At 34.5% G+C, this 19,163-nt stretch overlaps 1 protein-coding gene across 5 annotated transcripts in view; it reads left to right on the top strand.

Moving 5' to 3' along the window:
* LOC128228349 (zwei Ig domain protein zig-8-like) overlaps positions 1–13,027 on the top strand; it is an 84,448-nt gene extending 71,421 nt beyond the window's left edge. For all 5 annotated transcript variants that reach the window (XM_052939614.1, XM_052939613.1, XM_052939610.1 and 2 more), the window contains 6 exons: positions 8,020–8,156; positions 9,486–9,699; positions 9,946–9,969; positions 10,476–10,766; positions 10,910–10,933; positions 11,309–13,027. In XM_052939614.1, the coding sequence (XP_052795574.1) occupies positions 8,020–8,156; positions 9,486–9,699; positions 9,946–9,969; positions 10,476–10,766; positions 10,910–10,933; positions 11,309–11,445 (827 nt within the window). In that variant the 3' untranslated portion in view covers positions 11,446–13,027. The remainder of the gene's footprint in view (positions 1–8,019; positions 8,157–9,485; positions 9,700–9,945; positions 9,970–10,475; positions 10,767–10,909; positions 10,934–11,308) is intronic.
* The last annotated feature ends 6,136 nt before the right edge of the window (positions 13,028–19,163 follow it).

Raw genomic sequence — 19,163 nt, 5'->3', positions numbered from 1 at the left:
AATTTAAACGTTTCAAAAGCATGCTTCCGTTGAGCACAACGGCTTGTCCTCTTGATGTGAAATAATACCAGCAGAACAAAAGTGATACTTAATGAAAGACTGATGCTGCATTATGGTTTAAGGATGACCATTCCAATCATACACTTGGCCTGAAACCGCTACCCGCATTCATCAACCTTCTTTATTTTTTAAGATTTATAACATGTGTAATTGTTGGTACGTTGTAAAGCATGTCACCATCTACTCACCAAATGTGAAGATAGTTTTAACGTTTGCTCCTATTTTCATACATCCTATATCGCTTGAACAAATTTCCGAAAGGGAACAGCAGGTTCAGTGTATATCAATAAGTTTCATAAGGTCCATATTGGTTGAACATTTCTCATCCTTAATAAACAAACAACACATTATAATATATAGCATTGTACACTCCACAAGACGATACGTGATTCGCAATGACCTTAACTGCGGCTTCCTGTGTACACTACAAATTTTGCCAGTGCATTCGAATAGTTTCTTGTTTACGACTATGGAGGTTGCCGTAATAATTATGATCACCCATCGCATTCAATTTCCATAATTTACCTCAGGCTAAAATCATTTGCCATGAGAAAGTTGATAACACTAATTTATTCACGAAGGATTCTTGTTTTAATTCATTTCTAGTACAATTATAACCTAGGATATACAAACTTTATTAAAAATCATGTGGCCAAGAGATTTAGAACACACTTTTGCACGTCTAAGTCATATCCTTCAATTCGTTGGAAGGTAAATATTGTCAAATAAAATAAAAACACATTCGGACGTCTTAAATATTTTAAAAGGAAATAATACTTAATACCCTCGTCAGTTCCTCCCGTCTTCTTATTGCTTTATTATTCTCTCTTCATTTAACAAACAGGAAACGTTGAAGACTTATCCTAATGGGAATTATAACACTCCTCCTTTTCTGCTTCTGAACTTGATAATGCAAAACACACATGTCCTATTGTGACAGTTTTCGCCAAATTTCGGTGAACTAAATTATTTATGTCGGGGACTTTCAGCAATATTCACCGGGAAAGATTTTTATAAATTAAATGCATTTACCAAAGGGTTGAAATATTAAACAGTTAATATATTTCTCTTCAACAAAGATTCATTTTGATATTAACAATGTATCTGTTAATACTTGTATACAAATATTAGTAAGGTCTCAAATGAATGATGCTGGCAGGGAGGAATTAATATTCGTCCCAGATGCACGATAGAACCTAAAGACAGCGACTCCATTATGTTTCAATATCTCGTTTCTTGAGTATTCCACATGAAATTTCAAAATAAACGTTAGCTTGTACCTGTATCAATTTCATAATGTATATTATTTATTCAAATAAAAAAAACATATAGTTTATATATGTGATGATGGAGAGGTCAAGAGATATTGAGCAATCGCACCAATGTTGCCACTGTCTTCCTTGTAATTATGTGTAGTATCATGTCGCAAAATAGCTAAAGGTGAGATAGATAAAACATCTTGAAGAGGTCGCAAAATAGCTAAAGGTGAGATAGATAAAACATCTTGAAGAGAAGGCATATACTTTTTTGATTGGAGTATGTGACGGAACTATGTCACTCTACTGTACATGGCATCGGTTGGGGCACAAATCAGCTGAACCATAGGGTTCTGCATACGTACACAAGAGTTCATACAGAGTATTTTATATTATAGACTAATATCCTCTGTTCACATGTTCATTGGATATCTTTGGATATCTTTGGATGTCTTTCTTATTTCACAACCAGTTTGAGTATATAATATATTGCATTGTAACTCCAATTCTGATGTAGGATACCTTATTTTGTTAATCATCATCACTGTGCAATAATTTAGCTGATATTGAATTTGTGCTTTATTTGAGGAAATAGGTTGCCACTCCGCTATTGCCAATCGAACTCATTCATTTAATAGACCAAGTATTTTAATAAATATTGCTTAAACTGTAAAATGTTATATTGGCCATGATTTAAAATAAATGGTAAAAAAACTCTAAATCGTGCTACAATTCCAAGTATTTCAGCAATATGCCGTCTTGCTCAAGACAGAAATATTTTAAAGAACAAACAAACTATATGCTCATATAATAACGGACAGTAAATCTTAAATCTTTACGCGATGTTTCAATTTAGCCCATAAATAAAGTTTCTTGCGACTATGTGGCTATGAACGTTCTCTTACAGTTCATTTAATATTAGTGGAGAAATGAACATGATAGGCGATTAACGCAATCAGATATGGAATGAAAGTGCTAGTGTGATTTACCATTACATATATATTAAGCATGTTATTGATAATGAATAAAATATTGATGTAAATTATTTTTAACACTTATCTTGTTTCGCAATGTTAAACCGTCTCAGACAATTTTATCAACAATATAAGATAAGTTCGCTGATATTTCCTGATGCGGCACAAACGCAGTGATAGCATTGATTTAGGAATGCACATTTGTATGTTTTGCCATAAACCGACATTATTTTCTGGTGTAGCGATAACTCCCAATGATCCCGAATTGTACATGCCATAACTAAGAATAAGTACCTATGGCCTGGTTAAACTATGTCAGTAGGGTACTTCGCAATGATATACTCGCTTCTTAAGTATGTTAAGCATTCGGAAGAAATATAATATATGTGTATACACGCATTGACACATTTAAAGAAAGTACACGTACTTGCAAAGCCAAACTCAGTTGCAATTTACCTTTGTTTGACATGATATCATAAACGTTAACTACCAAATTCGCATGAGGAAATTAATAGGTAATTGAAGAGTGCTATTTAATGGCGATGACTTCGTTTTCAATTCCTTTAAAAGTCACACCAGTGCCCTCACTGCCACTGCCACTGTTTTGTCACCTTCGAATAACGATTTCTTTTCCCAGGAGTAGAATTCAGCTATTCCCGGAGACACTTTTGTTGTTTGAGAATGTTGAAAATATGGGAACGGTACGACATTTCCGTTAAAATTCATTTTTGTGATAAATAATTGTAAAGTTTTAAAGATAAACAAATAATGTGGTTTATGATTTTCAAAATGGGCTATAATGGGCTAGTCCCTGTATTTTCCTCTGTGTAATAAATATTTAAATAAAAGCGTTAACTGATATACAAGTTGAAGGAAGTTTTAAAATACATAATGGAGTAATATTATTTGTGTTGATTCCATATTTCCCAGATTCATTACTTAACACTATGAAAAAGTAAGTGCGCTTTATGTTAGAAAACGGAGAAATAAATTTTAATAATAAAATAAGTTTTTCAATGATTTGAGTCGCATCAATTGTTTTTGATTTTCGTTCGTAAACGATTTTTCTCTGGGGTTGTCTCTTTTTGTTCCCATTGAACGTATTTCTACTTTTCTCCTTTCATCCTTGTCTATTATATGACCGAAAAGGAAAAACCATTATCGCTAAGGAACTACTGCATTAGTTGTCATACGATTTCCAAAACTAGCATACGGCCATAGGATAATCTAATCACTTGTGTCATGCTATTGCTGGTAGACTATTGATTAATAATATAACTTGTAATTCAGTGCAGTGTCTTTCTCCTTTTTTATCAAACGAGCTTTTTCAGACGACATCCACTTAGTTGTTTATCTTTCTCCATTTATTGCGGCGAAAGAGCAAAAACGCTGGAATACGAAAGTCAAATCCCCGTCCGGGCCGAACGTTAGGAATGTGGACGGGCAAATGTACGTGTGACAGGACAAGTATGCATGTGGCGGGGCGAATATGCGTGTGAAAGTGGCGAATACGCGTGTGAAAGGGTCAAATATGCGCGTGGAAGGGGCATTTATGCGTGTATAGGGGTAAATGTGCGTGTGGAAGGAGTGAATATGCGCAGGGAAGGGGCGAATATGCGCGTGGAAGGGCGAATATGCGTGTGTAGGGGTAAATATCGCGTGTGAAAGTGGCGAATATGCGCATGGAAGGGGCGAATAAACGTGTGTAGGGGTGAATATGCGTGTGAAAGGGTAGAATATGCGCGTGGAAGGGGCAAATATGCGTGTTGTTAGGGCGAATATGCGTGTGTATGGGCGAATTTGCGGGTGCAAGGGGCGAATATGCGCGTGGAAGGGCGAATATGCATGTGTAGGGGTGAACATTGCGTGTAGGAGGGGTGAATACGCGCGTGGAAGGGGCGAATATGCGCGTTGAAGGGCGAATATGCGTGTGTAGTGGTCAAATATGCGCGTGTAGGGGTGAATTGATGGAACATAGTTGTTTTTTGGATGCAGCTTCTCGTGTAACAAGAAGTAGTTTGATGAAATTAAGCAGCTAAACGAGCATTTTATTGTTAGGGAGTCAACTAGTACATATCAGTATTCATTGACAAGTTATCAAACAAAAACAATGAAAACTATCAATGTCAAGAATCGAACAGCGTACCCCAGTTCCAAAAACAATCTATATAACATTGGTGAAACCTATGCTGGTTGTACTTTGTATATTGATTAAAAATGTTTTAATGTATTATACATATCGGAATATAACTGAATTCCATCTTTTATTAACGCAACATCAGTGTACTTTTTATCCTGGTATCATCATCCTTTCTATCATCAAAACCACTTTCAAATAGTTTTCTCCCTAACATTTCCTCAATACTTCATGGTTTTAAATTGCGTGAAATTCCGCTCAGATCGTTTGCAAAGATTAAGTATCTGAAAAGCAGCAGAAATAATGAAGTTAAATTCAAGCAAAAACATTAGTCCTTCTGTTATACACGTTTTGAATATCTGAACATGTGCTGATTTAATTTGCCTGAATCCTATGTGATGATATAATTGTGTATAGCGACCCAAGATGCAACATTCAAGAGAAGCCGCATGTCGTCTGTTTGGTGACTGTGTAGAACACAAGCGCGGTGGTCTAAAAAGTCGTGTGCGAATATTCCACGTGTAGCAGTCTTATCTAATATAAAACATTTTTATCGAGGTTTTTTAATTTCCGTTCATCTTGAACAAGCCTACTCGTAACATATTTAACTAATTAGCGCTGGATATCGGCTGCCCCTTTAAACTTTAACAAAGTACACACACCCTGAATGACGAAGCGCTCAAAACGTTGACCCCAGTGCACGTACTCGCACAAGTAGCGTTTCGCTACCTTTTCTGTTACAATATAGGTAATAATGGGGATCATTCGATTAGCTTTGACCATATTTTGTTTGTTTCACTTACATAAAATATGCAATGTCTGTCTGGTACTAGACGTTGCGTTCCACATGTTGCCCCTGGTGTTGTTTGATTTCCCAGGAGAGCCCAGGCTCGTTATTGGTGAAGACATATTGGCAAGTTAAGCCAATGGACGGACAACACAATGTAAAATACTTAAAGCGTGCTCTTAATATCCTGGTTGAATGAATGTGAAATATTGTGATATTCACTTCAATGCTTTCTCGCATTTATGCAAATCGCCTTTGGGGATTGAGCCCGAAATAAATCAGTGGTTGGAAATACTTAATTAAACACAAAACACGAGAATTGGTGTTTGCTAGAGATTCTTGATAGATATTGAGAGTAATGTCATATATGAAATGATTTCGTTATGCTTGTAAAGAGTATTATATCCCAATTGCATTGCGGATAAACTGAAGAAACTGATATTTTGAATTGATTGTAAGTTTTATTTAAGCGTGCTATCCGCTCTGTTTAGTTCCCGTTTGAACTGTATTGTATTTGTTAGTTTAACCTAGTACCATTTATTAAGGCAAACTGCTTGCCATTAGAAAGGCTCCTGCAAAATATGTTAGTGAAGCGATCACGATTTTAGTCTGTTATTGCGATGGTTCTTTAAAAATAATCTCAATCTTAGTGACTTATGTTTTGAGGGAGAGCGACTTTGCTTCTTTTAAAACGTGATTATCTAGGTCTTATTCAGACACTTTCCTTTATTCATCGTTAAGTAAGGTAGTTAGATCTTCAATTAACAGATGCATAAACTCAACAGGAATCTTTGATTTTGTTCAGGTGTTCACACAGCGTACCCTAAGCAGCATTTCTTTTACCAATAGCTCAAGTGTTTTTCTACCTGTCTGAAATAATAACAATATTGTCAATGATAATGGTAGTTTATTGCATATGATAATAAACAGATAGTATTTATTCTAAAATTCCTCCACATGTATCGTAAAACAATAATGTTCGTCTAGCAAAAACATTCCAAAGGAACTATTTATACCACTTTAGATCACATCAAATTTCGAGCAGTATCATCGTAAACAAATAAAACAAAATGAAACATGAGTTTGCATATATATTCTTTCATGAGACAGTGGAGACAGTAGGCTAAATGCATTTAATAAACTCAATGTTTTATTACCATTTCACAAAATGGTTTGACTAAAAGACGCTTGTTTATTTTGGTTTCAAAACAGATGGATGTCAGATTCAGCAGACGCTTAAACGTCCAACCCAGCGAAGCCATTGCCATAGTCGTGTCATTACGTTTTCGGCCAAAATTGTACAAAGTGTAGAACATAGGAACATAAGGACGCGTTAAACTGATAGGTTACCTATGTAGAAAGAATGGAGTTTTCCACTTTTTAACAAAATCAATATATGTTTAGTCGTCATTAATGTTTAAGCATATAACTATAAGACCTAATGTCTAAAGCTCATTATGTCTTTATACTTGAATGCTACCTGGTATTACAGTGCGAAGACTACCAAGCATAACTGCAATGGGAATTTCTGGATTTGATTATATACATATCCCTATTTTGTGTTTTATGATGTAAGTAAATCCGGCAGCATCAAAGGCAGTTACTGGAAATGCAAGGCAATTTGCCTCAAATTCCCTAAGGATGCGGTGTTGAACAATTCTAAGAACGCCTCTGGCTGAAAAAGGCTGTTCTATATTTAAAGTGAATGCTATGATAACCCGTTTTAAATGTTTTGGTGGAATGACCGATATGTTATAAACTACTTAGACCCTTTGAAATGACAATGTTTTCTTTTTAACTATCAATGTCAGAACTATATATTCCAGAATAAGCTCAAAGCGGGACAGTGTATGTGCTTAAACTTATTTTAATTTGTTTAATTTAGTCTTTTTAAATATCATAACTTCCTTATATTTTTTCCTCAAATGTATTCTAACTACGATTTTGATAACTTTGAAACCCAGGTATTTCAAGAAAATGCTCTAAGTGTATGTTTTTACACACACCTGTGTGAGCAATTTATTCGTATAAATGGTCCATATTCACATACTCCGCTCATTTCGTTTTAACATGTCTTCATATTTGTTTCTCTTTCGAATAACGTCATCATGCGGGGCCCGCATCGCTACTGATATTGCTTTGGTTTATTCTCCATTCTCAACAAACCATTAGTAATTAGTTATCTCAAAGATCTGGAACACATGTTGCTCTTCCTGTACACGTAAAACTCTCATTTTAAGAACATGGCGAAAACATAGCCACTTGCAGAATGGATTCGTAAAATAACATCAAAAAGTTTGTTTAAAAACATATCGCGATAATTGCTTATATTGATTTCTAGATTACAAAAAAGATCCATAGTTAAATTCGAACAACCCATCGCTGCATGTCCGTCATCCGTCGACAATATGGGGCTATAATGTATCAACAAAAGCGAGGTCACAATAATTCTAAAACTGTCAAGAAAAAGCTCCTTCAAAGAAGGTTGTCTTTCTAAACGCCCCATTTCAGATTGCCCTCAGGTCATATTATCACGTGTTAAATGTCGTACTGCAATGAGAAGTATTTATCTTGTCCATTTTGTTTACACACAGTGTACATTTCGCGCTATGTAAAGCATTAACTGTTGTCAAAAACTTCCACACTACGTTAAATGAAAAGCAAACGATGTGTTTTCATTTAACACTGATAACTTACACAATTATGGACGTGGGTACCAATAAGAGCGTTTAATAAATATGTTAATGACAGTCATCTTTATTATTAAAATAAATTCATATAATCAGTGCTACTACATATATTCAGCTAAAGGCGGGAGGGTGAAGGACTTCCGGTACTCGACACCTGCTCCACGCTTCCTGCAGACAGAGGACACCTACACGTACCACAAAGGCGAGAGAGCCATCCTGTACTGCTCCGTCAAAAACCTGGGCACAAAAACGGTAAGAAGAAACGGAATGTAAAACAGACATTAAGCTGACATTATTTCAAGACAACATGCATATTGGGGCACTCAAAACTAATGAGATCTGTCGTATAGTGAAACATAATAGACAATGCAAGAAGTAAGAAACGAAACTTAAAAAAATCTTTATAATATGCTTCCAAATATATCGCCAAAGCTGGTAAAGTTCGCAGTCAACATTTTCTCATATTTACATCTCTTTATCTCTGTAAGGTAGATAATGTTTCACATTTATTGAGACTATAAAAACAAAAACAAAACAAATTTTCCAACGGGGTGAAAAGTCGCTCGTTTGGAAGAGCATGGAGTTTGCTTTGTATTCATTTCGACAAAGCAAGGTAAAATTAGAACTAAACGCAGTTAATTTAGAATTAGCTTATACTTTATCATTGAAGTCGAATGACCCCTTACATGAATTCTTCATGTTATATATTATACAAATTAAGTTTGAATAAATACTTGCCCATGAGAAATGACATGAATATCTTTAAACTGAAAGGCGCTTGCATCTTATCAGTTATTCATCATTCAATGAGTATGCGCTGAACGCTGCACATTGCAACAAGTATTTGGTGGCTCCACGCGGGAATGAAACTTCCTGAAATAGAAACTGGAGTGTTGGCAGCACGAGATTTGTAAGATCAAAACGTCAAATTGGTTTTGATATTCAACTTGGTATAACATGACGCAAATGAAATTTTACCCATGGATGTAATTATCTCAATATTTTGCATCCTTATTTTAAGTCTGAATTAAATTGGATTGAATGCATCTTTCTTTTAACTAGGACTTAGATACTTCTAGTTGCTCTTTCCTCTGTCAATATTTGTTTCAGAAATAATCCATGTCTTAGGAATCCGATCAAACTAGAGTTGACAGGTGGTCGGTTCATCTGAAGCAAAGAAATATTGTTTCACTTAAGCAAATAAGCAATGATATAAAATAAATATTTTGATCTGTTACGTGGAAGCGCCCTGCAGACACAATATGTTATCCTCCCCAAACGTCGTTGGAGACCACTGCAGCACGCATTATGTAATATTTTCCTCTAAATAGGTATCTCACTTGTTAATTGAAACATGACGCGCCTTCGACTGAAAGTATTATATCTTAGCCTAGTTTCTGTAAACCTCCCTTTAGATATTAACAAATAAAGTACGCCCTCCAGATTCAATGATTTCTTATAAATTGGTTTACATCTCTGATAACCTACTGATGACTTTCAAATCACTTAAGTACACCGAAAAGACGTAAGACTTCAACGGTGATGTACATAACTGAGTCCCAATGATCGGTATCTTTTCAGGTAAGCTGGAGACGCGCCAACGAAAGCTACTTCTTAACAATCGGTACCCTGCCTATGACGAGCGACCCTAGGTTCGAGGTCGCTCACATCGAGGATTCCCCCGACTGGAATATGATGATATCCAACGTAACGACCACGGACAGCGGAATGTACGAGTGTCAGATAAGCTCCCGGGACAGATACCTCCGCAAGGAAGTCTTTCTCCATGTAAAAGGTACGCTCTTAAATAGAAGAAATGAGTTCTTCAAGTCATATTGCTTTTTCACTAAGAGTTGAGTGTTTGAAGTATTCACTGGTTGAAGTGTTTTAATTTCTTTCCTGATCACTTTAAGCATTCAGCTACTTTAGACAATTTGAATAGTTTATATGTATACCCTTATGGCATAGCGATTGATTTTGAATACAGATATGTGTACAAAGGCTTACTATGCTCATTAAATGCCATGAAAATTTGTTTCAGACGAGTTCTCTTACGCGGAACCTCGTAAGTCACTTTTGCTTTTCCCTTCACATCCATTTCCCCATTTACAACACTAATTTTAGACACATCCCGCACATTGTTAGCTTCGTACCATGCTTTTGGTGTACCTACATGTACATATTTTGTGTTCAAGATCCTTAGACCCTCTACATACTAAAACGTTAAACAGTTCCCATTATAGCTTTGCGGAATGGATGACATTTCTAGCCAAACAGAAATGAATATATATGTAATTGATTTACTCATATGATTTGATATGTTAATGTTAATCAATAGATAGATGTTTATAAATCTTACATTTATTCTTCTAACCCTAGTCAGACGGAAGTTAATAAATATTCTTAAGCATAATAGCAATTCAAATCAGAGATATTTTGGACGTTGTCTAATGTGTCCGTAATCATTAGTCCTTTTATCCTATAACTTCCTTCTACTGCAGTAGTTTTAACCATTTCACACTAAATGTCAACTCTTATTTTTTGATTGACATGATTATCTTGTTTTTTTAGGTATAACAATAACAGGATCACTTCATCCCGACAGAGGAACGCAACTGTTATTAATGTGCAATGCGTCAGGGGCAATAACACCTCCAGAGTCAATTGACTGGTTCAAAGACGGGATAAAAATTGTTCCAGACGGACAGAAAAAGGTGGAAATGCGTAAAAAGCTTTCAATAAATTCTCGGACTATTACGAGTATTCTGACCAAATCCTCGACGGAGATGACCGATACTGGAACATACTCGTGTAGGACTTCGGACTTACAGGTTACCAGCGTCAAAGTCAACGTTTTAAATAGTAAGTACACTTAAATGGCTTTCTATTTGCACCTCGAGGTGAGACAATGAATATAAATTGCGAAAATGTTCTGTTTGCCAAATAGTATATGCTTGATACATTCTGTGCTTGCCTTACTCACTTCACTTTTAATCTCTTTTCAGCCAATAAAAAGTCTCAGAAAAGAGGTAAGATTTGTATTTTGTCGTATAAGCTATGTTCGTTAATAACGAATCATCAGTGACGGAGGAGCTGTTAAAAACTAATCAATTAGCCTTTTAGGATCGTAGTCATTTAAACGACTCCATGTCAAAATACAAAACTAAGTAAAACTATGTATTATGTTTCGCACGTTCTTAGGGAATATATAATCTCTTGGGGACATCGTTTCTCACACAATTCATATTAGTTTAATAAAATAATTTATACAATAAAGTGTCTGTCGTTGCACATAAATTATTTACTGAATAAATACTTTTGTTAAAATTTTGTTGAGGAGAAACAAAAGTGGTTCTTTTAGTACACTGTTCTTGTTATTAAAACCTGATGTCTGCTTATTTCAGAACCAGACGACGCTAAGGCCAGTTACACACTTGATTCCGGCTCATCTGCAAGTCAAATGTCGACCTCTCTCATATTGGTATCGTTTTGTCTGACACTGGTGGCATTTGTCCGAAACGCTGCATTGGACACCTATTGATGTTTACGAGAACCGTAGCGTTACAGTAGACTAAAACTGGAAGAACTAATGTTATATGCCGTCGTTTTCTCTGTCAAAGTGGTTATAGTGAACAAGTTCGCATTGATGAGTTTCATGGCAAATAAAGTTTGTTGGCATAACTTTTAGAGATGACATGATTGTTAGTTATGTCATAATACCATATGTTTGATATTTGACCAGCACATTGGATACACATACTTTGTCGTTGCAAGTATTAACTCTAGTGTTTGTTTTTTAAAAGTCGGGACACTTATGATACCATTTTAAATTTAAACAGAAATGTACTGTGCAAATAGCTTTAGTGACCATACATTGCAACAATTAAGTGAAAGATCATGTTCATCGGGTTTGCTTATTATAAAAAACATTAACTATGAAAGATTGTGTCTATTTTTTAAAAAGAAAATTCTTAGAAGCATTTACGATATTATCACTTCCATCCTTTTTTATGAAGTTGGTTGTTCTTTTTTTAAATGAACATAAACCTTGTTTATTTTTTTAGTTACTACGGGTATATAACTAATATATCTATTTAACAGCTGCAATACTATTCATTAGGCTACCTGTGTACAACTTAAAAACGCTTGATCAAAGGGCGACTTCAAAGTGTCAAATTTGGACAGTTGCATAGTATAACTTGTTTCAGTATCTTTTATTGAATTATTTTGAAATGATAAATGTTTCAAATCGGTATAGTCCGTTGTGCAAATGGAAGTTTTAATGTTCATTGTAGTACGTTATTAATCACTTATATATGTTAGGCCTTCTCCTAGCTCTTGTTTACGCTAAAACCAATGTAGTTAACAAAGAAGAACACAATTTGAATATCAGCTATTGTTCTGTGAATGGAAACAAAAATTTCTTTTCATTCGTATTGTAATTTCGAGATATAAAATTGGTTCTCTCCTTCTTTTACAAACATTTCTTTATTATTTCTAATTAATAATGGTCATTTGACAGTTCACAAACATTACTTTATAGTCACATTTTGTTTTGTTTCTACGATACGGGTAAATATTGTAGTGCGTTTTGTTTCACAGAGGAGTTGTATATCAAAGTTTAAACTCTCGAAATGGTCACTCAGTTGGCATATTGATACAAACGGAACTTGTCATTGACAAGATCCTTTGACAGCAACAGCTTGTAGATAATGAGAGATTCAACATCTAACTGCTGGAATCTTACGGAATCAAAGTGTATCAATAAGACAACTTTCGGGTGTTGAAAGATGTGTTCTTAGAAGATGTAATCGCACACAGAATTTGATAAATTAGTCTTATATTAATACACATAATGCTTCATTGTTTACTCCCGACCAACTCAAACATAACATTTACATCAGGTCAGACTTGAATGAATTCGAATATATTTACAAACATACGTTAAAGATAATGAAATGATTAAAATTGTTCCTGTACTTCAAGCATCAGGTTTAAGTGATCATGTTGTAACAGGTGTAGAACAAGTTTATCACAAACTCACTGGCTTTATATGTTAACTCATATGTTCATTCCATTATTATTTTGTGAATGGTTAATTTGATTAATAAAAATAAATTAAACGTGTTGTCTTTATTCGCCATTTAAACTGCCTTGTTGGACATAAGCCCAGACGAATTGAGCTTTGGCATGATAAGTGAGATGTTTTTATTATCTTTTCTGCGGTACCCCGATCTACGTACATGTCGTTAAAGCGTCATATCACTTAAAGCAGCATTTTGGTCACAAGTCAAAGTATTTTGTTCATTTCAAAGAATAAAGAAATAATAATAGCAGTTCTCTGACAATAGTGAATCACCTGGGGCACCTTTTCAGGGACAAGGGAAGTATTGAAAGCTTTCTGTGATTTTTGTCTTCCTTTTACGAACAAAATGGTAATGGAAAATATCTGTAAAGAATTATGCAGTCTTTTTGGACTGCAAAACTAATCAAATTGTCCTAATTAAACGTAGATTCGATCTTTGTAGAAACAAATATATCATTTCGAAGTTAACATAACACAGGAGTTGCGCAATAATTGCGAGTAATTATTGATTCAATAGCATGTATGATCAAGATTACTTAATGTCATTACTTAATTACATCTAAAAGCCATGGTCACCTTCTTCTAATTTATTGTTTATTGATTTATTCTTCATATTTGTATTTTGTAATATGTATTTATTATTGATTGTTATTATCATTGCCCATACAAGTTGACTAGTTGAAATATAAAATGTACGTGTTGTGACGATGTACTATGTCTTTCTGTCTGTCTGTCTATGATAAAACAACAATGCGTTTCCTCAACGAGTCCAACTACATTCTTTGCAATGTATATCCGGAAATCAATGCCAATCACGTACATAACAACAATAATGAACCTCTAATTGATTTCATAATTAATTCTTAATTAAAAGTTCCTCCATCAGATCCTGACAGTCTTGGCGAATTAAAACAAGCAGGCACACTATTAGGATATAGTTTGACAGCGGGAGTAGTATTGAGTTATTCCACCAGTGATTGACCTTAATTGTCGTAAAAAGAAATTATATTTTTATATTACATTGTGATAAATAATTGAATGGCAAACTTAGGTCTATCAAGTATTTTACTGAAAACATTTACGAGTCTCGATTATTTTACGTCGAAAGTAGGTAAATTTCTTTCATTCCTTTCAAATTATTGCTTACAATCCAAGAATACCTTCGTCACAAGTATTACTGCGCCGAGCAATCAGAGTATGTTACCCTCCTGAAAGCTTTGTTAGATATAACGAATGAAAATAAGGTTGAAAAATTGATTGCCATGTGTAATATTTATATTTGTTTAAAAAGTGTTTCATATGAGTGATTTAATCGATAATCGTCAAAACGTCCTAAAAGAGTGTGGACTTATGGATGCTTGGATTCACACTATGAAGTTCTGAAAAAATAACCATTTTCAATGCATGATGTTCCTTGTTAAACCAAAACCTGACTCACGGTATTGACAATAGCACGGACGTGTTTTCCTCTTCTCATATGATCCTTATAGAGGCCACAGGCCTACTGATCCACATGGTTGCATTATAGTATATGTGAAATCAGACATGTTTGTGTTGAAATTTCCCAATCTGTACTGGCTACTCATTTTACTGATTCCAAATTGAAGTCAGAAATCCGATAGGACATAGATAAACAGCATACTGACAAACCAAGCGTACCAACATGGAGCTTCATTGTCGTAATTCTAAATGAAGCTTTGTTAATCCATGGTCTTCATCCAACATTCCCGAACTTGTCCATCGTGTCAGAATGCGGTAATCAACCTCTAACAATGCTAACTTGCTTAACAACGTTTCCAATCACAATCATTATATGAATGCTACAGACACGGAAAGCACAACCATACCTGATTTTGATATATCACGCTACGATGTCATTGTCTACTACAGAAAACACCTATATTATATCAGTAATAACTTTATTTCTGGGTCCACGCTGATAAAAGTCAGTAAAAGCATGCCTTTGTCAGAGGTAGACTCGCCATAACTTCCATGTTAAAGGCTACAAGGGAACGACTTAACTTGTTGCGGTATTCCTTTTGCTATATTAAAATATGTTCTAAGGAAGTTAAATTTCATTGCCTCTTATGGTATTGGCAAATCGCGATACAGTGTTTAATAAAATTGTTTGGACTGTTGACTATCATAGGGTATTAATGTGTATGTTTAAACTTATCGTGACTTTTATTATCTGCAGGAAAATGTACGTCCTGACAGTAACTTCAGAATACACCTATCTAGGATAACGAAACTGTTTTTGACAGGTCATTTATTGGTTAGACGAGAAACATGAAGGTCAATGCTGTCAAATATTAAACAAGTCAAACCAATGTAATATTTATCTGAGAAATTAAATTAAAATACTGTTGCATACGATAATATAGTTATACTAAGCATGCCATTGTCGGAAGTAAACTCTACTGAGTTCCTTCTGTTTTTCTAAGCAGCTTAACTTCCGTGTCTATTATTGACAAAAAGGGATTTGGTATTTAAAAATAGTACCAGTTTTATTATGTTATTTAAACTCTATCGCTTAATGCAATATTCTAAAATGAATCATATTAAACCCAACCGTATGATTTATTCTTCATTACAAACAAATATATACCATACTCCATCAGATACGACTTTTGTCAGAATGCAATGTAAAGCAAGTGAATGAGAAAACCAGTTCCCCTATCGTAATATGATATAAATCAAGGGCAGTAATGTCAGGTGCGTCCATGCTTCCCGGTTCATTGTTTTGAGTGGAAAACGTCCTCGATTCGGTGAGTATTGCCACTGTTTTCTATATGTTTCAACGATAATTTTTAGAAACGACCTTGTGCACCGAATGAATAGTAATTGCTAGTTTACGAAGACGCTTGTTTTAGATCAAAATAATGTCTGTATTAAAATATCTCGTGAAAACAATGCACGTTCTTACTAGGCTTCCCGACTCATTCAATGCATTTTTTGCTTCAAAACAACTATTTAATACCGTTCTCTTGCGTACAAACCCCACCCGATGCTTTATTTTGGACAATAAAAGTATTGCTATTGTTTTCTGAATGCAGACAGCGAAATTTGGAGTTGAATCGGCTCATTTACGAAAATGCTTGCTGGTTCATTCTGTACATTTTTAGAACCTAGGTTCATCCCAAATCTGGAAGATCATGGCACGCTGTATTTACCCGAATTACCGTACGTAATCTAAGGACATGATATCCATCTTCAAAATACTCAACCTTAACCCGCGAAGAAATTCGCCGGTCATACGATTTTTTTATACTTTATTCCCATTTTTCTGTTTTCCTGGATTTTCTTCCACCCTTGACTTCCGGTTTCAGAGTAAGGTTTTATAACGGCTCATTTCATTGGTCCATGAACTCCGCGAGACATTTCGCGTATAAGTGTCAACAACTGTAATATTTGGACCGAAAGTGTTAATCACAGAGAAGTCTTTGACATTAAATTCCGCTTTGAGTGACTTGAGCGTGCTTATTTCGGGTCAGACTGGTTCTGGAATTACACATACCATCAAAGCCGAATATGAAATTGCATGAGACAACGGAATATGTACCACAGGATTGACTTGTTGAACTTGTTTCCTTGACAGCGATCTGATCGCAAAAACGTTCACAGGTAAGAAGTGCAAAATGTTTTATTTATAAAAAAGAGCTGTTTACCAATACGCCGTGTTAAATAATAATCTATATAATTGTAGAAACATGCACACATATCTTGTGTGTGTACATGCGTTTGGTTCATTTACACATGTATATTTATTAAGTAACATATTATATTTTTATTTATATATTATACTAATTTTCTTTCATGGAAAATTGTGGAATATATTTTTAAATGACATATATTGACTATTTTGCCAAAAAAAAATTAAAAAAATATTGATAATAAAAAATAAAAAAATAAATGTATTACTATATCCTAGTCTAATATAATAGACGTGTTATACGGGATTCTTCCAATCCCTAACAGTCTTAAATAATAGACGTGTTATACGGGATTCTTCCAATCCCTAACAGTCTTAAATAATAGACGTGTTATACGGGATTCTTCCAATCCCTAACGTCTAAACGGGAATGTGCAAAAAACGGGGGTGTTTTAAAAATATTGAAATTGTTTTAAGTGAAGTATTTTATGGTTGAAATTGATCATAAAGAGGTATATTCATATTTTACCATGTAAGTGAAATGTTATTTTGCACTAAACAAGCATTTAATGCATTAAAACAAGTTGTTTACCTTTCCAATAAAACGAAAGTTGACTGACACAGAAAACAATTATGCGAAGGGGAACAACTCGATACAATCGTAATAACTCGGCCTCCTCCGACAAAGCTTCGAGATAGACCTCGTTATACAATCGTAACAACTCGGCCATGGCCGAAATGTTCCGAGCGATTTAAAACTGTGCCCTAAAGACTTGCAGGTGCCCTTCATGTATATATCGTTATGTTTTGACAGAATGAAATGAAGAAAAGCCATCAAACTCATTATTACAAGTTGGATATTTAATTTTTTTGTACGGAACTAATATAAAATAACATTATCTGGTAATAGTTCTTGTTTTTATGATATTTTATAGACGCTATATGCTTTAACCCGGAATCCTGATCGGAACAACTACCCACTTTTGATACTAAACAATTTGTACGTGAAGGATTTGCCATATCAAAAATCTAAAAAAAAAATCCGTCAACGTACAATTGAAGGATTTGCCATATCAAAAATCTAAAAAAAATCCGTCAACGTACAATTATTTGGACTATACTGTATCCATGCAGGCAATGTGACGAACACCTTTGATTAATTCATTTTGTAGTTTAACTTAATGCTTTGTTTTTTATGCATGCGTACAGAAATGAGTGCCATCTCAATTTCTTTTGCAATTGCCAAATTGCTCTTAAAGGGACTTGGTCATGTTTTGTGGTAAAAAATTTAATTTCCTGAAACTGAAAATGATTAATATTATTATGCTTACATTTACCTGTATCACAATACCATGTATATATATTTCAATGTTTGATATCATAATTTTAGAAAAAAATAGAAAATAAGTAACAAAAGAGACTGATCCCAAATTTGATTCGAGTCTTCTTGTGGAAACCAGTAAATTATTAAGAAAATGGACAAACCACTCAAATATACAGGCACATACCCCAGCTTTTGCTGCAAAGTTGAATATCAATAAATATTTTCAAAACATTTATTATAATGCAGATGCTACAAGTCCATGTGCACATTGTGCATTAATTAATAGATTTAAAATGAATGTACAGTTGTAGCTAGGTTAAAATAAACCTTTAAAATCAGTTTTTTTATATCTTTGCAGGGAAGTGATGGATGGCAACACCGGTATCCTTGACTGTCATATGTATTGAAGTGTAGGCTTGTGGGCTACAGTTCCACAGAGTGAGACACACCGGCACTATCTCCTATCCCACCGCCTAGACCTGGACTCAGTGGAGATGTTACATTGCGCTGTTAACAGTTTTAACATGATATCGCTACAACCTGGAAACAATGACTTATATAATGACAATCTGCTGTCTTTATCTTTGCAAGAGTTGGGATTTTGTCCAGCTTTGTGTACTTTCTCAGTAAAAGATACTTACAGTTGCTGAAATAGTATCTTAAGAAATGCATGAAATGTAATTTAGGAATAATGCTTTGTAGGTATATACATGTATGTAGTTCACCTCAGGTCAATATATGGATAGTAAATGTTTAGTTTCTCAGACCATTTTGTAACATTTTAGTAGGGAGCACATAATGCTATTGTTTTTTACAGGATAAATGCTTTCAATTTGTATTACCAGTTTGGCTTTAGAGCTGCACTCTCACAGTTTGACACTGATATGAAATGTTTGGGGGGTTTTGTCTCAGAATACGCTCATGTTGGCATTAAAACCTTCAATTCAGTTATCAATATAAAGGTAACTTACATTAGAACAAATCTCAATTGTAAGAAAGAACGCCAAAATCTAAAATAAAATAAGCGTTAATAATGCTTTTTACTATAAAAAATCAATTTTCTAACATAAATAGGAAAAACTACATTCAAATATTACCATAAAACATCAATTTTCTGACAAAAACATGAACACCTTCATTCAAATCTTTTGTTAGCAGTCTTATATCACTGTTAACCAGACATTCACTCTGTAAGAG

Source organism: Mya arenaria, chromosome 3 (genome assembly GCF_026914265.1).
Source record: "Mya arenaria isolate MELC-2E11 chromosome 3, ASM2691426v1".
Lineage (NCBI taxonomy): Eukaryota > Metazoa > Mollusca > Bivalvia > Myida > Myidae > Mya > Mya arenaria.
This window is presented reverse-complemented; position numbering and strand designations above follow the sequence as displayed.